Source organism: Oncorhynchus kisutch, linkage group LG8 (assembly GCF_002021735.2).
Source record: "Oncorhynchus kisutch isolate 150728-3 linkage group LG8, Okis_V2, whole genome shotgun sequence".
Taxonomy (NCBI): Eukaryota; Metazoa; Chordata; class Actinopteri; order Salmoniformes; family Salmonidae; genus Oncorhynchus; species Oncorhynchus kisutch.
The window spans coordinates 40611741-40633654 of NC_034181.2; the positions used below are offsets into that span (position 1 = coordinate 40611741).

The window sequence follows — 21914 nt, forward strand, 5'->3', positions numbered from 1 at the left end:
TCTCTTTTACACTGTCCATATATGGAAGTGTGTGGTTTAACTTCTCCTTTGCATTCTGCATGACGTCACTACCTAAATGTAGTGAACTGGGGGTTGCACAGTTTAGGGTTATAGATAGATATCTATCTACCGCTATAGGCCAATTACACTCGATGGCCAGTTTATTAGGTCAACCCATCTAGTACTGGGTTAGACCCCCCTTAGCCTCCAGAACAGCCTGAATTCTCTGGGGCATGGAAACGTTGTATAAAGGGACTTAACGTGTGCCAGGAAAACATTCCACACACAGTTACACCACTGCCACCAGCCTCTTTTTGCCCATTCTAACGGCCAATTGAACAGTAACTGGATGCCTGTATGGCTGCTTTATATAGCAAACCACTGCCACGTGACTCACTGTCTGTAGGAGCAAACCATTTTTGTGAACGGGATGGTATACCTAATAAACTGGACACTGTGTGTATATGGGAGCTATTTGCTATTTCTTATTACTAGCATTGTAATTACAGTGCATTTGGATAGTATTCAGACCTCTTCCCCCTTTCCACATTTTGTTATGTTACACCCTTATTCTAAAATGAATTCAATAAATGTTTTTCCTTATCAATCTACACACTACCCAATAATGACAAAGCGAAAACAGTTAAAAAATGTTTTTGCTCATTTATACAAAATTAAAAACAGATGCCTTATTTACATAAGTATTCAGACCCTTTGCTATGAGACTCAAAATTGAGCTCAGGTGTATCTGGTTTCCATTGATCATACTTGATGTATCTACCTGTGGTAAATTCAATTGATTGGACTTGGTTTGGAAAGGCACACACCTGTCTATATAAGGTCCCACAGTTGACAGTGCATGTCAGAGCAAAAAACCAAGCCATGGGATCGAAGCACTCTAAGACAGGATTGTGTCGAGACACAAATCTGGGGAAGGGTACCAAAACATTTCTGCAGCATTGAAGGTCCCCAAGAACACAGTGGCTTACATAATTCTTAAATGGGAGAAGTTTGGAACAACCAAGACTCTTCCTAGAGCTGACCAAGGACCCGATGGTCACTTTGACAGAGCTCAAGAGTTTCTCTGTAGAGATGGGAGAACCTTCAAGAAGGATAACCATCTCTGCAGCACACCACCAATTAGGCCTTTATGTTATGGAAGCTATTCCTCAGTAAAAGGCACATGACAGCCTGCTTGGAGTTTGCCAAAAGGCACCTAAAGGACTCAGACCATGAGAAACAAGATTCTCTGGTCTGATGAAACCAAGATTGATCTCTGGACTAAATGCCAAGCGTCACATCTGGAGGAAACCTGGCACCATATCTATGGTGAAGCATGGTGGTGGCAGCATCATGCTGTGGGGATGTTTTTCAGCGACAGGGACTGGGAGACTAGTCAGGATTGAGAGAAAGATAAACGGGGCAAAGTATAGAGATCCTTGATGAAAACCTGCTCAGGACCTCAGACTGGGGTGAAGGTTCACCTTCCAACAGGACAATGAGCTTAAGCACACAGCCAAGACAATGCGGGATTGGCTTTGGGGCAAGTCTCTGAATATCCTTGAGTGGCCCAGCCAGAGCCCGGGCTTGAACCCGATCTAACAACTCTGGAGAGACCTGAAAATAGCTGTGCAGCGACACTCACCATCCAACCTGACAGAGCATGAGAGGATCTGCAGAGAAGAATGGGAGACACTCCCCAAATACAGGTGTGCCAAGCTTGTAGCGTCATACCCAAGACGACACGAGGCTGTAATTGCCAAAGGTGCTTCAACAAAGTCCTGAGCAAAGGCTCTGAATACTTAAGTAAATATATATATCTTGTGCAAATGCATAAAAAATATAACTTTTCTTTGTCATTATGGGGTATTGTGTGTAGATTGATGACAATTGAAAAAAAAAAGCATTTTAGAATAAGGCTGTAATGTAACAAAATGTGGACAAATTCAAGGGGTCGTAATACTTTCCGAATGCACTGCATATGCCAGCTATGAAAAAAACTCACAATAAGTTAACTGACCAGACTAGATACCTCACTCTTATAGGCTATCAGAATAGTGTGCCCCGAGGTTGTCTCCAGGTTACATGAGCCTAAATAGGGTTTCCTTAATCAACAAAGGCATCTAAACAGGACCAGTTCGACCGTATAGGTTCCAAAGGTGTGTCTGGACCGGCTGTCCCGTCAATGTAGCCTAACTGGGATGCCACAAGAATGGAGAGGCTGGGGCCAAAGTGAGTTCGCAGCTGAGTGAGACGTGAAGTGGCCTAGAGGCCAAAGGTGGCATGCCAGAGATTTGAATAATGAATGTGAGGAGCAGTGGAAAAACCCAGTCATAAGGAAGGTGTAAGAAACCAAGATAAACTGTGATTGTTTAAAGACATCAGCATGCTTCAGTTCAGCTAGCCGATGGCGGCTAGGCGAACCAAACAAGTGTGCTTGGATACTTTCTTAAAATACCTTTTGTTGAAAAACTATATATATATATTTTTACGTGTCAATTGCACTGTTTGTTCATTTTGAGATGCCATAGACATTATCCACTTCCTCAAAATAGTCAGAAATAATCTAAGATAATTCAAGAAATCTGTCACAAATTATAACGTTTTTGCTGAGGAGATCTTAGTCATGCAATTTTACATCTAAGATGTTTGATTGGTGCAGTATTTCTCAATTAAAAAACGTGCATGAAAACGAGTCGTCTCTCGTTGAATGACAAAGACTTTACTGAAGAATCCTTACTGCTGACCAATCACTGACAAAGGGGTGTAGACTTCGGATACCGACTCCGGCTTGCCTCAAAAAATGTTTTGTGCCTGAACAACCCCGGGAAAAACCCTTACTGAAGTAAAAAAAAAAAAATGAGAACGCCACAAAATGTTGTCATGCTATATGCACAAACTTCCAAACTGTTTCGGCTGGGAAGCATGTGGACGCCTTAAGTGTTAGCTTGAAGATGGATTTCAGAAACTTCTCTGGACTTAAAAGGACACTTGGGGCCCTGGGGCCCTAATTGTACTTCCCTAGAGTCAGAGGAACTTGTGGAGACCATTTCTATGTTTGTGTCCAGTATGAAATTAGAGGTCGTTTTGTAAGCCAATGCTATTGAGCGTTAGCACAATGACTGGAAGTCTATTGGTGTCTGGTACCCATAGACTTCCAGTCATTGTGCTAGCGCAAGTTAGCAATGGCGCTAGCGCTGATTAGCAACTTCTTTCAAACTTCACGCAGAGACATGCAAATGGTATCCATGAGTTCAGAACCATTTTCCATCCTAAAAATTTGGAGTAAGCAAATGCTTAGATTTCTGGTCAAATAGATGGAAAAGGAGTCTTGGTAAACAACTACCAAGTCTTTAAAAGTTTTCCAAATACAGCAAAACACAATGTTGATGTAAATAGACCCCTGCCAATTAATATCAAGAATTTGTTTTTGGAGAAATGTTTCTGCCTTCTGTTAGTTTTAAGAAACATGAAATTCTGTTACCAAAACCCACATCTAAGATATTTTCTAATTTCTCTCCCTCGTGAGGGAGAATAATGAAAGTTCACAGAAGTAACAAGTAAAGATAAACACTAACTAATTGATAGGTCTAAGGCAGTGGTTCCCAAACTTTTTATAGTCCTGTATCCCTTCAAACATTCAACCTCCAGCTGCGTACCCCCTCTAGCACCAGGGTCAGCGCAATCTCAAATGTTGTTTTTTGCCATCATTGTTAGCCTGCTACACACACACACACACACACACACACTATACGATACATTTATTAAACATAAAAATTAGTGTGAGTTTTTGTCACAACCAGGCTCGTGGGAAGTGACAAAGAGCTCTTATAGGACCAGGGAACAAATAATAATCAATAATTTTGCTCTTTTTATTTAACCATCTTACATTTATTTTTTTCATTGAAAATTGTGAATAACTCACCACAGGTTAATGAGAAGGGTGTGCTTGAAAGGATGCACATAACTCTGCAATGTTGGGTTGTATTGGAGAGAGTCTCCATCTTAAATCATTTTCCACACACAGTCTGTGCCTGTATTTAGTTTACATGCTAGTGAGGGCCGAGAATCCACTCTCACATAGGTACGTGGTTGCAAAGGGCATCACTGTCTTAACAGCGCGATTTGCCAAGGCAGGATACTCTGAGCGCAGCCCAATCCAGAAATCTGGCAGTAGCTTCTGATTTAAATGACATTTTCACAGAACTGCTTGTCGTAATGTCGATGAGACTCTCTTGTTCAGATATCGGTAAGTGGACTGGAGGCAGGGCATGAAAAGGATAACGAATCCAGTTGTTTGTGTCATCCGTTTTGGGAAAGTACCTGCGTAATTGCGTACCAAACTCACTCAGGTGCTGCTCTTTATGACATTTGACATTGTCTGTAAGCTTGAGTTCATTTGCACACAAAATTCATACAATGATGGAAAGACCTGTGTGTTGTCCTTGTTAATGCAGATATGGTGAAGAGCTCCAAATTCTTAATCATAGCCTCAATTCTGGTCCACACATTGAATATAGCTGCGGAGAGTCCCTGTAATCCTAGATTCAGATCATTCAGGTGAGAAAAAACTTCACCCAGATAGACCAGTGGTGTTAGAAACTTGTCATCATGCAAGCGGTCAGACAAGTGAAAATGATGGTCAGTAAAGAACTTTAAGCTCGTCTCTCAATTTAAAAAACCATGTCAATACTTTGCTCCTTGATAACCAGTGCACTTCTGTATGTTGCAAAAGTGTTACATGGTCACTGCTCATATCATTGCATAATGCAGAAAATACACGAGTTCAAAGACCTTGCTTTAACAAAGTTAACCATTTTCGCTGTAGTTTCCAAAACGTCTTTCAAGCTGTCAGGCTTTCCCTTGGCAGCAAGAGCCTCTCGGTGGATGCTGCAGCAGTGTACCCAAGTGGTGTCGGGAGCAACTGCTTGTATGCTCGTTACCACTATACAATGTCTTCATGTCATGGCTTTTGTGCCATCAGTACAGACACCAACACATCTTGACCACCAAGTCCATTTGATGTCACAAAGCTGTCCAGTACTTAAAAAATATCCTCTCCTGTTGTCCTGGTTTCCAGAAGAGGATGTCTTCCTTAATTGACCACCATAAATGTAACTGACATATACCAGGAGCTGTGCCAGGCCCGCCACGTCTGACTCATCCAGCTGTAACGCACAGAGTTCACTAGCTTGTATGCGAAGGAGTAATTGTTTCAAAACTTCTCCTGCCATGTCACTGATGTGTCGTGAAACAGTGTTGTTTGATGAAGGCATTGTCTGTATTAGAGGTCAACCGATTAAAAAAAATATATATTTGTAATAATGACGATTACAACAATACTGAATGAACACCTTTATTTTAACTTAATATAATACATCATCTATTTAGTCTCAAATCATGAAACATGTTGAATTTGGTTTAAATAATGCAATAACAAAGTGTTGGAGAAGAAAGTAAAAGTGCAATATGTGCCATGTAAAAAAGCTAACGTTTAAGTTCCTTGCTCAGAACATGAGAACATATGAAAGCTGGTGGTTCCTTTTAACATGAGTCTTCAATATTCCCAGGTAAGAGGTTTTAGGTTGTAGTTATTATAGGGATTGTAGGACTATTTCTCTCTGACCATTTGTATTTCATATACCTTTGACTATTGGATGTTCTTATCAGCACTATAGTATTGCCAGCCTAATCTCGGGTGTTGAGAGGCTTGAAGTCCTAAACAGCGCAATACTTGAAGCACAGCGAAGAGCTGATGGCAAACGCAGTAAAGTGCTGTTTGAATGAATGCTTATGAGCATGCTGCTGCCTACCACTGCTCAGTCTGGCTGCTCTATCAAATATCAAATCATGGACTTAATTATAATATAATAACACACAGAAATACGAGCATTAGGTCATTGATATGGTCTAATCCGGAAACTATCATTTTGAAAACAAAACGTTTATTCTTTCAGTGAAATACGGAACGGTTCCGTATTATCTAACGAGTGGCATCCCTAAGTCTAAATATTGCTGTTACATTGCACAACCGTCAATGTTATGTCATAATTATGTAAAATTCTGGCAAATTCATTACGGTCTTTGTCAGGAAGAAATGGTCTTCACACAGTTCGCAACGAGCCAGGTGTCCCAAACTGCTGCATATACACTGACTCAGCTTGCACGGAACACAAGAGAAGTGACACAATTTCCCTAGTTAAAAGCAATTCATGTTAGCAGGCAATCTTAACTACGGTAAATATGCAGGTTTAAAAATATATACTTGTGTACTGATTTTAAGTGTATGGTTAGGTACACATTGGTGCAACGACAGTGCTTTTTTCGCGAATGCACTTGTTAAATCACCCGTTTGGCGAAGTAGGCTGTGATTCGATGCATCGATTATATGCAATGCAGGACAGGCTAGATAAACTAGTAATATCATCAACCATGTGTAGTTAACTAGTGATTATGTTAAGATTGATTGTTTTTATAAGATAAGTTTAATGCTAGCTAGAAACTTACCTTGGCTCCTTGCTGCACTCGCGTAACAGGTAGTCAGCCTGCCATGCAGTCTCATGGAGTGCAATGTAATCGGCCATAAACGGTGTCCAAAAATACCGATTTACTGATTGTTAGGAAAACTTGAAATCGGCCCTAATCAATCGGCCAATCCGATTAACCGGTCGACCTCTAGTCTGTATAGTTTTTTTTTGCCTTTTCCCCCAGCATTGTCCCAGGCATATCCTCAGCAGCAGGAATAATTAAGTCCTCCATAATAGTATGGGGCTTGCCTGTCCTAGCCACTCGGTAAATCATCATATAAGAGCTTCTAGAGACCCTTCTTATTAATGGTATTTGTTGCTTTTATACATGTCTAACTACTCAAAAGTCATCTTAATTCTCACTCAAACTGCCGTGGCTTATTTTTCAAATTGGCATGTTTTGTTTCTAAATGTATGCGCAATAGTGAAGGCTTCATCAAGTTGAGAGTACTTTTGCACATATAACACACTGTGCCTGAGGAAAGGCACTACTCCCAATATAAGTGAACCCCAAATCAATGTGTTCCCATCATATTTGCGCCTCTTCGATGATCCAATGTCCCTGTCTGTGGTTCAGTGCTTTCCCGGGTAAGGGGGCAGTAGCTCTTCGGCTGCATCAGATTCACAACTGTCAATGTCCATGCTAGCTGGGCTAACAATACATGTAGAATAGAATTACTGATGCTAGCATTGGATGTGCTCGTGGAAGCAGAACAACTTGTGTCATCGACAGGTGCAGGTGTAGTACTGCTGGTAGTAGCAGGACGCGGGCCTTACTTTTTTAAAACCATTTATCCATTTTCGAGCAAACGGAATAAGCAGCAGCTACAGGTCAGTTGGAAAATATAAATGGACTGTTTGAAAATGGGGGGGGGGGGGTGGGTGGGAAATCATAGTGGTCTGCAAACTGCGGTTCGGTTCACAAGTTTGGATAGCACAGTAGAGAACAGTAAATTTAAAGTAGAGTACTGTAGAGTTAAGTACAGTACACAGTAAAGCACATTAGAGTTGAGTACACTAATGTACTGAAATCTAGTATACTGCACTGAACTCTACTCTACTCAGGGTTTCCATTAGCCGGTAATAGCCGGCTTTTGTCCGATTTATAAAATACATTTTTTTAAAAGGGATATATAGAAAAGCCGATTTAAATAAATAGGCACTGGCCCAACTGTCTGGGAGAAAAAGAAATCCCAAGTACATTGTGAAATAATGCTTTTTAACTTATTCATTGATGGAAATACCAGTCGATGGAAATGCATTTGACAGGTCATGCTTATCCGTCTATAGGTAGTTTTCATAATTTTGTGTCATTAAATTGGTGTGTGTGTACAGACACCAGTGTAATGAAACAGCAGGGATCAGGTCTCGAACCCTCGACATTCGAGCCCGAGGTCCGGCGCGCTATAAACTGTTTCCCGCAAAAGCATGCTCGAACGGCAGAGTCGATTTCCGCGCATATAAACCCAGGGTCGTTACAGTATATTAGTTATGTATCTTATTAATCAGAATCGTACAGCATACAAATAGCCTATACTTGTTTTGAAACCTGAACGTTTTCATATCTGTGTCTTACAGATAAGGGACCCATAATGAAATTCCGTTACTGCAATTCCGTTACCCCCTGGTGTAAAACTTTTTCAAAGTCAAGCATGTCAAGTCATAGCTGACACCCCATTCTTTCTGCAGACATATTTGAATCTTAATTCAGAGAAGATATTTGAGTTTGTTGTTTACACATAAAAATAAAAAAAATTATACAGATATTCTGTTACCAAACTTTGCATCTTGTCGTGGTAATTTCCTGTATTACTAAACATTGAGAGAGCAAACCACACACAAGTCAGAGTTATATAATTAAAGATGGACTTTATAATATATGAGCTTCACCATAGCCCTGTGACTCTTGAAAGAGGAGCATCCCATAGCATTAGCTATAAATTATCGTTCAGTTTGCTCTCTTTGTTCTACTTCTCGTTCTTGGTACTTCCTATTACCAAAACATTACCTCATCCAATGGCATATATGAATTGTCAATTCTAGATACTCACATCTCAAGTACCCCCCTCCTGGATAAACTCAAGGAGAGTAGTGAGCCTCTAGGTCATATACTCAGTCAAGATAAGGGCAACCTCAGAGGGGACATACAATAGTTACAGGCACATTCCCATAAGAAGACAAGCCTCCATTCTGTCCTCCTCCCCTTCTGATATTTTTCATAGCATCACATGGTTTAACAGATACATTGACATATGAAGACAAGCCTGACCTCTCCCCTCTCTGGGCCCCAAGTGACTGAGCCCTAGCTGAGAAGGGATAACTGCAACTGCCAACAGTATAGTCCAAAAGAAGACATTCTAATGACAAAAATAAGATGTAACATATTATTTATCTACGTCACCTAACTAATTCTGATTCAGCCACGACCATCTGCACAGTTGTTCCAGTCAATGTGTTTCTGTTAAATGTTCAGTGTAAATGGTTAAAAGTACTCCTTGTGCATAGAGTTAAACTTTGAAATCAATGTTTTTTTTTGTGAAATATATTTTTCGATTTTTGCAATTCTGTTACTGTGCAATTGCCCAGTTATTAAAATGAGTGACTATTAAGCAATAGGTTTTTAAGAATAGGTTACAAGCACTGTGTCAGTGTATTTATTCCCACGTGTCCTTTGCAGTATATTTACTACGTGGCATTACAAATGAATGAACTAAAGCTGAATAAGGCTTTGCAATTGAGGTGATGAAATATTCAGATGATTGTCTTTGTGTGTATTTAGTACACGTATTTGTTTCCTTTATGCTTAGAGCCTCGCTGGGCCTCTGTGAACAGGGGCGTGCTGATCTGCGACGAGTGCTGTGGTGTTCATCGGAGTCTGGGCAGACACAGCTCCCAAGTGCGTCACCTGACTCACACACCATGGGCTCCTACACAGCTACAAGTAAGATCTCCACACACACACTATTCTTTACCTTGGTCAAAGGTATCCCCTTTTCTGCTTTTGTGATAGAATAGGGGGTCTGTATATTTCATTTAATGGATAATATCTCTTTGTCTTTTAATCAGATGGTTCAGACTTTATACAACAACGGTGCAAATTCGATATGGGAGCACTGTCTACTGGACCCGATGATGAGTGGTAAACGCAAGGCCAACCCTCAGGACAAAGTGCAGTGAGTCATGTATTTTTGATGGCTGCCGAGTGAGCCAGGAGTGCAGTTTGATCACTAGTGAAGGAGAGGCAATTGGCCCAGTTTCACTAGTACATTGGTTCTTAAGCTTTTTCAGCTCGAGACCCAAATGAGAAATTAACTGGCTGAACTACACTGGCCTGGATACACATCCGCCAAAGTACTGGTTTGGTTCAGCATGATAGCATGAAAAGTGTATGGGTTTCAGCAGGAACACACAATGCTGGAGAAACCTCCTGGAGAAACTTATGATCGATCGGGTCAATTCACCTGAACCTGAAAGTGATTGTTGCTTGAAATTGGAAGTGCTTCAATTGAAATCTTCCTATAATGCTCTGCTGTTCTGTTTACCCCCCTCTGTTTTATGTTATTCCCGAAGCCCAAACAAGACAGAGTTCATAAAGGCCAAATACCAAATGCTGGCTTTTGTCCACCGGATGCCTTGTCGAGATGATGACAGCTTCACAGCCAAGGACTTAAGCAAGGTGAGACATCTGCAACTCTGTGCCCACACAACTCCCTGATGAAGGTGTATCAAGCTTGAATGAGCAATATTTTACTAATAAATGTTGATTTTATGTTGATTTTAGCAACTTCACTCCAGCGTCCGCACTGGTAACTTGGAGACGTGTCTGAGGTTACTCTCTCTTGGAGCCCAGGCCAATTTCTTTGACCCAGTAAGAGATCTCATTTCTCCCCCAATCCAGCTTCTAAACAGATCCTTAACAACATGTTAATACAACAGTGTTACTTCCATAACTACTGCTTTGCCACACAGGTACGAGAGCAACTTAACGGAAAGAGGGAAGGACCGTTCACACTGCTTGTGGAAAATAAACTATGCCAAAAAGGAAACCTTTTCATTGGATTAATTGCAACCTTGCGCTACAACCAGTTAAATGTCCGCAAGCAGTGTGAACCGACCTTTGACCCTTTCTTATACCCTATCTATGTATTTTAGTAAACTTTCCCCCCCAGTTTTAATTGTTCCCGTATGGGTGGTGTCTTACCTTCTCTCCAGGAAAAAGGGAATACGCCGCTGCATGTGGCTGCCAAGGCAGGGCAGGTGTCTCAGGCAGAGCTGCTGACCATCTACGGGGCTGACCCCGGCGCCCCCGACTCCAACGCCAAGACCCCCATCAACTATGCAAGGTACTGCAACATTCATAGTTTAACATTTAGGATGTAAACTTATTTTTATCAATGTCTTTTTTTTTCATGTCTTAGTAGCTGTGTGACCAGGCAGGCTTTATGGGCAAGAAAAGAGGCATAACTGATTTCTATTGTGTGTCTCTTTCTCAGGCAAGCTGGCTACCATGACCTGGCTGATAGGCTGGTAGAGATCCAGTATGAACTTACTGACAGACTGGCATTCTATCTCTGTGGGAGAAAGCCTAGTAAGTGAGAAGAGGGTTTCACCTCCTAAAATTAGACTGCAAGTGTTGCGTGTCAGCTTATCCTAGCGTCCATCAGCCACAGCTGAAACAAACCCACAGTAATCAGTGAGAAATGCTACACCAGCCACAGAAGCAGCACGTCAGTGAAGCAAAGCGTTGGTCGCTAAAAATGTCATTTTTTTCCGCTTCACGTCTAGGGCAGAGATATGCCTCTCTGAAGCACACACAGAAGTGGCATGCGTTTTAGATGTTTGCCTCTACGGTTCTGGTATAGCAGGCAAGACACGCAACGCTTGCAGCCTAGTTTCAGGGGTTACTCAACTGATCGCATACAGTGTCTCCCATGAGGTTTATTATCGCCACAACCCATCTGTGCTTGCTTTCAGATCATAAAAATGGCCAACACTTCATCGTGCCACAGATGGCTGACAGGTAAGGAAGCATTGTGTGGCTCAATGTATAAAATAGTAGCCTGGTCCCAGACTTTGTGCTGTATAGCCGAACCCTTTCGTCGTTGTCATTGCCAAATGACAATGACCGTAGGAGTTGGCGAGCCGGCTTAAACCATTCTGGGACCAGACTAATGAAATAACACTTTGGGGGGGCTCTTTCTAGGAAAAGTAAAGTGGGTGAAGTTTTAAATGTGTTTTTTGGGGGAGGGCAAAGAAAACGTGAGCTGTTTGACAGTGCAATCCAACTCTAGAGCCTGCCAGGACATATTTTGTAGCTTTTTGTAACAGGCATGAGATGAAACAGGCTGAAGCAATTGTTACATGTTGTCAAGAGCATAATCTTCCCCTTAAATCATTGTGTACGTTTACATGCACACTAATAATTAGATTATGGCAGTAGGCCGAACTCAATCAAAATGGCTTCCAAAAAATAACATGGTCGCTGTGGTAGAACATTTATTTTGATTGACAATTTTTGGCATTTGTCCCTTCAGGTAGTCTGGTTTCAGATGTGTCCATGTAAACCGGATTATTAGGGAAATTGTTCTTCTTGCAAAGCATGTAAACGTTTTAGTCAAACTATTTATTAATCTGAATAGTGTGACTGTACCCAGTATTGTTATTGCACCATAATAATACGTATCTGAGCTAAATTGCTACAGTTGGGCTGGTCTTATTATAGCATATTATTAACTTATTTTAGCATAGTTCTGATATTTGAACTCAAACAAAACATGTTGTCTTTTTTTTATTGCTGTCTTGATGGATAAGGAACATGTAAGTATTATATTATAATGAGGTTTGACCATTTCCCCTCCCATTCAACATGAGGCTAAGCAGATTTATCTCCCCCCCCCCCCCCCCCCCAATGTATAGCAGTTTAGATTTATCAGAACTGGCAAAGGCAGCAAAGAAGAAACTCCAGTCTGTAAGTGTTCACTTTAAGATTCGAATGGATTAGATGTATGATATTACAATCTAGAGACATATGTGATCAAAACATATTCATACAACTAGTTCTGGGCTGATTTTTTTTTCTCCACAAATCGCACATTTCATTTCAGCTCAGTAATCATTTATTTGAGGAGCTGGCGATGGACGTGTTTGACGAAGTGGACCGAAGGGAGACCGATGCTGGTAAGACGGACAGACGGTGATGCGCAGTAGTGGCGTAACGGTCGGTGCATGTTTTTTAAGCCTTCAGTCCACCATGTCCAGTCAAACATCTGGGTGGTGTTCATTTGGCACCAAACGGACGGAAACAGGGAGGGGCTACCTAGACTTATTCAATAAGAAATACACATTTTTGTTTTCCGTTTGCGTTTCCTAATGAATATGGCCCTGATGCAACACTCCTATGTTCTGCACAGTATGGCTGGCGACACAGAACCACAGCACCCTGGTGACAGAGACCACAGTGGTGCCTTTCCTTCCTGTGAACCCAGAGTACTCATCAACACGAAACCAGGCAAGCTTGCTGCACAACTCCTTCCCTAGTTAACACTTTGATACTGATTGCTTTAGTTAAATACATTCCCCCTTGCTGGTTTTCTCTCTCCCTTTAAATATGACGGATTCTCGGTTCCCTCAGTGAAGTTTCAACAGATGCAGTAGGAGAGGATGCATTTTGCTAGGCTTTTTTATTTTTTCTCCAGGGACGGCAAAAGCTTGCGAGATTTAACGCACATGAATTTGCAACTCTTGTCATCGACATATTAAGTGACTCGAAACGTCGACAGCTGGGGAACTCTATGATAAGTCCCAAAGGTAAAGTACTGGAAGATGATGAACCTACTATCTCAGACACACATGGCTTATGGTCATAATTAAAATTGCATGTCTTTCTATGAAATGAGAAAGGGGTCACTTGCTTTGTGGTTACAGAAAAAGTTGAACTTATCCTAAAAAGCCGGAGTGGTGGCGAGGGTCTGGACAACGACCAACCGGACTACGACAGCGTGGCCTCTGACGAGGACACGGATAAGGAGCCACCCTCGGGCAAGGACCGGACCAAGGTAACTAATGTGATCTCTTGGCATGCAAACCAAGTAAAGGGCTTCAAGTAGTACTTACTTATTCTGAAAATGAGCACCCAGAGTCTGGACTCAGACAAGTCCTAAAGCCCAACCTCTCTGACTTTTCCCCCTACAGAGTCTGGACTCAGACCTGTCAGACGGGCCTGTCACGGTGCAGGAGTTCCTGGAGGTGAAGAACGCCCTGTCGGCCTCGGAGGCCAAGATCCAGCAGCTGATGAAGGTCAACAGCAACCTGAGCGACGAGCTGCGGCTGATGCAGAAAAAGGTACCGCCCACTGCAGAGATCCACCAATCAGATCACTAACACCGTTCGGTCCGTCTGCCACTCGACCAATGAGACAGAGGGCTGGACTGAGGGGGGCACAGCGGTTGGTCAGCCGAGCTCTGGTCCCTCCCCTCACGGTAACCTCCCTTCACACACTGGTTTGAGTGAGGATGCTAACCGGTAACCACCAGGATGCTGGGAAGGTTCTCCTGCAAGGCAAGACTGCTCTCCATCTAGCTCCACTATTTGGGCCAGTCCATGTTCAGACAATGGCTTCTATAGCTTGACAAATTCTTAGCATTTTTATTTTTTTACTTGTATTAAAGAGATGTATTCTTGCTCCACTCTATTGTGGGAAACTGTCTCCCTCCCCCTGGATACAGTGTATCATACACTAAAAGTGGTGTTCTTTCTTATGGTACGACTAACAGGCATGCTCAAGTAAACAGCATGACATCACTCGCACTGTGAATTTCCCTCCTCTAGTCGTTTCTCTGGTGACTTAACATAGTAAGCATAGCATTGTTGTTATTTTGTGTTCTATCTGTGTGACCCTGCATTGTGATTTCAGCAAGCTCATCAATTATACGGGATGTTCTTCTTAACCTTAATGTTCGCTCATCAGAATACTCCTCTCAAAGGTGTTGGATAACACAGCTCTTGTTGTTACACAGGTGCAGCATTTGCCTTTGCCATTCAAAAACATTCCAATGGTCCTCTGCTGTGGTTTTAGTAGGACTCTTTACATCTGATTGTTTCCTACCAACGCTGTATTTCTGAAGCGTCTCAGAGTAGGAGTGCTGATCTAGGATCAGGGCCCCTGTGTCCATTCATAATGATCTTAAATGCCCAGGAGTACTGTCACTTTCAGAGTTCTCCTCCACAGTCGGTGTTACACTATCGTTTGACTCTAAAATTGGAGTCTTCCTTATCCATATGACCCCTATGATTTATCATACAAAATCCTTCATGATTTTAAAGTCACAATCCGGAGTGTGTGTTTCAGCCCGACAGCAGGCCCATCACTTGATTTGGCAATAGACCAAACTGTCGTTGCCCCAATCAACAGCCTTTGTTCAACCTAAAAGGCATAAATGGTGACAAACGGCCTTTTACGAGAACTATTGAGTAACCATAAAAATATAGGGTATGACTCTACAAGGTGGTGAGATGCTCTTGTCGTGGGCTGAACAGCTGTTGTTGCAGACATGTAGGCTCCGGATCGTGCATTTGAACCCCTTCTTTATCCTGGGTCGTGCATTTTTTTAAATTCTCTCAGTAATATTCTATGGAACAGACAGCAGGAGTCAAACTGGCATTCCTCAGTGGTGGATGTGTACAGTATGTGATTTGGCTGTGTGGGCTGGCATTTACTGAACTGATGAAACATTCGATTGTCTTAGCCGTCAGAGAACTTCCCTGTTGCCCTCTTTGAATAAATAGCAAGGACCACAGGGTTGGCTAGAGGGCGCCATTGAGGGCTTTCCATCTGTCCTAGATATCTATCCCGTCTGTCCTATCTAGTTCAGATAGCTCCGGTCTCTGGCAGATAGCTCCTGTCTCTGTCTAATCTATCTGAACTGTTTGGCTTGCCTGCAACACTTTCTACTTGCTCTTACCCCTTGCTTTTTGAGTGGAGTTTTCGGATGCCTAGCATGAGTAACACAAACGGGGAAATGCTTAACAAGACTGTTTATAAAGACGTTATAAAGACATGAGTGTTGACCTTCGCTTCGTACAGATGGATGCTGACCGTTCCCAACACCTGAACATTTAGAGGTAGGGAAATGGGGACAAATCCTAACATCCGCTTGAGTTACGTTTTCACTTCGTCTCCTATTGACGTCAATTCATGACCAAGTGAAATTCAACTTAGGTGAAAGTTAGGATTTCGCCCTGTGGAGAATAAAGCATGCGTTGAAGCTAGACCGAAACAAGTCACCCTGCTCGCTGATAAGAAAAGCGTCCTCTTAGTGTTATTTGCTGACTCGTCTCTTCCAGCTGCATTCTCTGCAAAGCGAGAACACGTCTCTCAGGCGGCAGGGCCCAACCACCCATATCTATCAGGTCCCCATCAGCAGCGGGTCAGAGTACACTGACCCTTCTTCCTCCAGTACCTCGGCCATGAAGCGCCGGCAGTCGGCGCGGGCCAGCCGGCCCATGTCCATGTCTATTTATGAGACTGGCTCAGGTCTGAAGCCCTACCTCCCTAAGGGGGACACCCCCTACCTAGAGGAGGGTGCCCCCACCCTGCAACCCGTCTTCCCACCTCATGTAAGTAAAAATCACGCATCCAGCCTTTGCTATTTCCTCTCCCATTTCCATCTTTTAGGCATCTTCTCCTCTTCCTCCTCCTTTTTATCTCATTGTGTCTGTTTCTGCAGTCCTTTTTTTCTCTCAGATTGTTCCCTTTCCTTTCTACTTTTACTCAAATCTGTTGTTCTTTGGTGTACCGGTAGTGTTTGCCTGTAGCTGTTATTTGGAACCTGATGGTGATAATCAGCCAATACAATGCCAAGCGCACAGGTCACACATAGCCATTCTCAACTCGGTGTCTGCTCTAAATGGCTGCAGGCTCATAGGATTCTTCTCAGGGCTGTTGGTTTCCACAATGTTTACCTGGGCCCTGTTTTTAATTCCTTTTAACACGCATCCTTCCTCTCTCTTCCTTGAGATAACCACTGATCTTTAAGTGGAAGGACGTGTGCGAACATTTCCACTCTTATTGCTTTCACCAATGTTGCTGTGTTTAGATCAGCGATTTCCTCAAAGAAAAGTCTGGGTGCATTCGAAGGTACTCTGTTCAGACATTTTCTCAGGTAGACAGTAGGAAAGATGTCATGATCCCATTTTTGTTTATTTCAAGGTTGAATCTGAAATATTTTGAAGGTTTTCATGTAACTTCAAATAAGAATTAAACATCCCATTCAAAATTTGTTCAGTGTTTATTTGATTCTGTCTCCGACTAACAAGATCATTTGTGGTTCTAATCAGGTGCATTGTCATTTCTCTTTTAATTAAACATGTATGGGAATTTAGTGTTTTTCTAATTGTCACGAATCTCTTAGTTCTGGTACAGTATTTAAGAGGAGCAATTCGGGATTGGCGCATCTATTTGTTCTACACCGTCAGAACTCAAAGTGCAAGATTGTTTCACGCCATTGTTTGTTAACAATGTCATTGTAAACAATAGTCTATAGCTTAAAAAAGAAAAGTTAGCTTTACCCTGCAATCTCATGGATGGTCTGTCCTTTCATCTGAAGCTCTGTGAATTTGAGGGTTTGCATTTCTCCAGCCCCATTCCCTCAGCTGTTCACCAAAACCGGTGGCGGGTGACGCTTTGTTGCTGTTCGAATCCCGGATTGCCCCTTTCAATGTCCAGGAAACAAACGTGTACTCTGCGATATCAAATAATAAAACATGTTCATTGTCTAGATGTTTTATAATGTTCAAGGTATGGGATTTGAGGTACAGTATGCTCAGATCCAGCAAGGAATTGAAAATGCAGTTATTTAAGTGTAATTCCTTGTCATAATCACAATTTATGGTGTTCTTCATTCTTACTATGGTTTTGTTTTCTTGAATAATTATTTTTATTTTAGTGCATGATGTGGTTTAAACAAGACTTTGTTCCTGAGAGCACTAACTAGTTAAAAAACAAACATAATTTGAACCCCTTTCTAGACAGGAAGGGGTGCTTTTGTGACCTCTTCATCCCTCCCCTCCTTCCCATCCACCCTGTCCTGGTCTCGGGACAAAATTGCTCTACGGGTTAAGTACCTCCTCGCTTGGTCCGTGCCTCTCGGGAAGCAGCAAATCTACTGGGGGGAGCCCCTGTCCTCCCTCCCTACCTGTCCTGCTGCATGAGCCAAACCACCACCCCATGGGCTGCCTTCCCTTCATCACCATCACTGTCCTCATCCTCGCGCCTGTTACAATCAGCTAGAAGGTTTACAATGTAGCAGCACTATGTGTCAAGATCACACACCCATCTCAATGTGAAGGTTTGCCAACCCTCTTTGAGACCAGCTGCCAGGTTAAGCGCTCAGCCTATTGAGATTTTTCTTTCTTACATTCCTCATGCTGTTAATTTTAACCCCCCAAAAAAGCCTTGGGCTCCTTCCACCTCCAGAGCCAACATTTTGCTATATTTAAAAAAAAATGATGACCTCTTTTCTCCATCTCTAATCAGCACACGGCTGTCGCCCAGTGAGCTTCATCTAGCACGCACTCCCTCCCTCCCTTCTAGTAACACCCAAACTCTCCGGTTATCCAAGAGTCTGTTCCTCACTGAGACTGTGGACCTTTCCAGAAGCAAACAGCCCCTACCCACTAGACACTTGCTGAGATCTTGTTCGAAGATCTGAGAGGATTTAGTAGATTTAAAGCAATATGAAAACAATTCCACCGAACCTATCAGAGGGTAAGGTGGAGCTATCGCCATATTGCTCAAACCTATCAAATCTCCACAAGTGTCTAGGGGGTAGGGGCTAGAGGTTGTTTCTGGACTGGGCCTTTGACTGACATGTGCAGAACTGCAAGCCCAGTGGGAGAGAAATCAACAAAACACCTGTATGAGCTAATCCCATTTTTGGCAGTTTGCTGTAGTGTGTTTGTGTGGGTCTTGGCATCTTGCCCTGCAGACAGGAAGAGGATGTTGTTTGAGCGGGTCTTTTGGGCTAGGCTGGAAAGGGTATGTAACTGTACGGTATGTGGCCTGTGTCCCTCTTGGTGTTTGTCTCTGCTCCTTTCTTCAAACGCACCTCCTCTACATAGTTTCTCTTCTGTGCAGAAAGACGGCGGGATCTGCGCAGATGTGACAGTGCGGGGTCAGTGCTGTGCACCCAAAGCTTCCTATCTGATATTAGAGTACAGCTCAAGCGATATTGTCCACCAGTCTCGTGACGCAGCACAAACGCTTACAGGCTGGGTGGAGCACCACACAGTATTGCGTATTGAGTACAGCCAACTTTAGATGGACAAATACATGTTTTGTTAAGCAGTATCTCCATCAGCATCGTCTTAGCCAATGACTTACGTTCAATTTGTGCCACACAATTGTCACAGTGCTTTTTTCCCCCTCTTGAATTTTGACCCGAATTCATCGGAACCTTGATTCCATGTCATGAAAGTTATTATGACTCTTAATTAAAGTCTTGGATCAGAGATCTGGAATGGATCATGGTTCTGATGTAATTCCGTAGCGGTTGTTTCTTTCTGTGTGATCGCTATCCAGTGATTTCTCTCTCCTCAAACATCCCTGACCTCATCTGTCTTGGCATATGCCTTTTAAAAAGGGGGTGCAGCCAGCGCGGCAGTGTTTGAAGCTTTTCCTGGACTATGCCTTTGGCCCTTGATTCATCGCCATGGTTTAATTAATATCGTCTATAAGTCTCCATCTTTTACACGCAGGAGTTCAAAGGTTTTTAGACATTGAACCAGCCTAGCATCTCCACTTGGCATGGTACCAATCAATCAATCAGCCATTCCATTTGTCCAGTGTGGTTTCTGTCACAATAGCTTATAGACATTGAACTTGCAATTTTTTCCAATTGTGTGAGGGTAAACAACAAACATGTTTTGAACCCCCGGTTAACCTCTTTTTACTAACCCTGGCAATGAAATTTAAAAGGCTTTACAATGATTTGTTGTGCTTACATGCTTTTGTTTGTTGACTTGTTTAATGCATTGTCGTTCTCCATGTTGCTTTCCCATGGTTTTAGTTCGTTTAATTTGCCACTGCCATACAACGATGTAAGTTGTTAGTAAAACTGTTTCAAAGTCAAATTTCTGTCAGCTACTTTTTAGGCCTAGAATATAATGCTATGGTTTGTGCTACACTGCTAGAAACTATTTTGTATGTTGTGAGTATGATACATTACATAATTCTAAATCCTCTTTCTGCTTGCATTATCATTGGCATTTGTCACTGTGACACATTTTTTGTTACTCTCGTTTTCTCTCCCTCATGTTAGGCCTCCAAGCTGGACAAGCAGAGCAGCATGCCAGACAGTGACTATGACAACACAACCAATGACTATGAGATGAAGGACTCTGGGTAGGAACACACACACACACTGTCACTTTGAAGTTGCCACTGCTTTCTGTGTTGCACATCAGGTGGACAGTTAGGGCTGGATGTAGGGTGTAGAGATTGTAGTAACATCCTGGATGATCCTGTCTACCCCCTAGTAGACGTGGGAGGCTGAGGAGCAGTGTCTGGCTGGGGGAGGGCAGCTCCATCCCTGAGATGGATGACCTGGGGGCAGAACCGGACCCAGCGCTCCCCAGCACTGAGGATGTCATCCGTAAGACGGAGCAGATCACCAAGAACATCCAGGAGCTGCTCCGTGCCGCGCAGGAGAACAAGCACGACAGGTGAGGAAGAAGTGACAGGCCACAAGCTCAAACAATTAAGCCGAATTTAACAGAGATAGTTAGTTCTATGGAGATAAAACAAGGCTTTTTCTGTGTTTCCTGAAAAGTTCTAGATAGCTACCCCCCCTTTTGCTTAACCAAATTCATTATTGCAGTGTCGCCTTTTCCCTTTTTTGTATTCAAAGTACTTCCACTTTCTAGATTCTTCTCGAGTTCCCCCACTGTTACTGTTTATTAAAGTTCTGCATTCTTCTCGGTTCAGTTTAAAATATATATATAATCTTCCTTTCACTTTCTGTGTTCTCCCCTCCTCGTGCTGGCATTTCGTTCTTTCGGGGTGAGGGTGTCTCCCCGTGCCTTTCCCATTCCTGTAAGCAGACCTTGTGAGGGTGTGCGCCGGCTCAGGCACAGTCTGGGCTGTTTCAGCACCCTGGTGCCCTGGGCTGAGAAGGCCCCCTCTCCCGTGCAGCCCCTCAGCCTGTGCTCCCCCGATCCTGCCTCCCGGTACTCTACTAGCCTCTGTCCCTGCCTCCCAGGCACAGTGGCTTTTCTCTCTCTCTCTCCTGCCCCTGCTCTGTTGCCCAATTCCGATGATTTCCTCCTTTGCTATGGTGTTGTCGTCTGCTAGGCAGAGTGAAAGACTGATCTTAATGAACTCTCACTCACCTACTCTCTTAATTTCTTCCTTTGCAAAACATCGGTGCAAACACCACTACCTCAACTAAACTCAAGACAACCCATCAAAGGGCTTTTGATATTCAAGGTACCCACGTGTGGTATTCCGTGTGTTTTAGAGTAGAGCTGGGGCTAGTTGCATCCATAGTAGTCCATCACCAAGTGCATAATGATTTACAAGCAGTCTTATCAATTCAAGATAATTTATGTATGCGTTTAGGCAAGCAGTCTTATCAATTCTAGATAATTTATGTATGCGTTTAGGTTAAGGAATTGTGCCCTGTTGTCTAATATCCAAATGAGCAATTAAAAAATCTTTTTTTTTCTTGTTTTGGTGTAGCTGATAGTTTATCACATGATCAGCTCTAATCCCTCACTCCCATCGTTTAACCGTGAATTATACAGTAGCTTGGTTGCCACTACCTCTGCTCTCTTGCCTACTCCATAGTGCAGAAACAGATTGGCATCCAGGCTACATTAATTATGGTAGCTGCTGTCTGACTATGTCAGAATGCAATATTTGGAATAGTAAAATAGATTAACCAAGCACTAACCTGGGACTGCGGGTTTGTTTTCCAGCATGTAGCTCTGCCAGTGTTGTTGTGTTTTGCCTCCCCTCCTCACCCAGACTAAAAACTTTACTTGTGACTTGTTTTGAATAGTGTTGTTTTGGGATCGCAAAAAGGTAACTTTTTAATCCCAAGTTTTGGATTTCCTCCATGAAATAATTCTGTTAAGAGGCTGTCTTATTAACCACTCTCCTGATGCCTTTTACAGCTTTATACCCAGCTCCGAAAGAATATATGTGGCCGTAACCGAGATGGCTGCTCTCTTTCCCAAGGTAAGCTTACAAATGCTCCATGGTTCCATCACTCACATGCAAAGATATAAAAAAATGTTTTGCAACGTAAAGTAACTTTCTCTTCTGTTTGATGCCTAATGAACACAACCCAGCTCATAGTCGCATGATGTGTTTAACCTCATCTCACCTTA

The 21914-nt window shown here is 42.7% G+C and overlaps 1 protein-coding gene across 15 annotated transcripts in view; it reads left to right on the plus strand.

Annotated features, from left to right (window-relative positions):
* The window catches only part of LOC109895666 (ARF GTPase-activating protein GIT2), a 33626-nt gene that overhangs the window by 10198 nt on the left and 1514 nt on the right, over window positions 1–21914 (plus strand). The window contains exons 2-20 of one of the 15 annotated variants that reach the window (XR_004210823.1): window positions 9335–9468; window positions 9594–9700; window positions 10098–10203; window positions 10309–10395; window positions 10740–10870; window positions 11021–11115; window positions 11502–11547; window positions 12339–12344; window positions 12444–12495; window positions 12632–12704; window positions 12938–13035; window positions 13223–13334; window positions 13452–13582; window positions 13719–13868; window positions 15870–16142; window positions 19844–19926; window positions 20061–20246; window positions 20625–21009; window positions 21699–21762. Coding sequence is in view for 14 of the 15 variants with exons in the window: in XM_031830365.1 (XP_031686225.1) it covers window positions 9335–9468; window positions 9594–9700; window positions 10098–10203; window positions 10309–10395; window positions 10740–10870; window positions 11021–11115; window positions 11502–11547; window positions 12339–12344; window positions 12444–12495; window positions 12632–12704; window positions 12938–13035; window positions 13223–13334; window positions 13452–13582; window positions 13719–13868; window positions 15870–16142; window positions 19844–19926; window positions 20061–20246; window positions 20625–20750; window positions 21699–21762 (2060 nt within the window). In the remaining variant the exon portion in view is untranslated. The remainder of the gene's footprint in view (window positions 1–9334; window positions 9469–9593; window positions 9701–10097; window positions 10204–10308; window positions 10396–10739; window positions 10871–11020; window positions 11116–11501; window positions 11548–12338; window positions 12345–12443; window positions 12496–12631; window positions 12705–12937; window positions 13036–13222; window positions 13335–13451; window positions 13583–13718; window positions 13869–15869; window positions 16143–19843; window positions 19927–20060; window positions 20247–20624; window positions 21010–21698; window positions 21763–21914) is intronic. The other 14 variants (XM_031830365.1, XM_031830367.1, XM_031830374.1 and 11 more) reach the window with 14 other exon arrangements.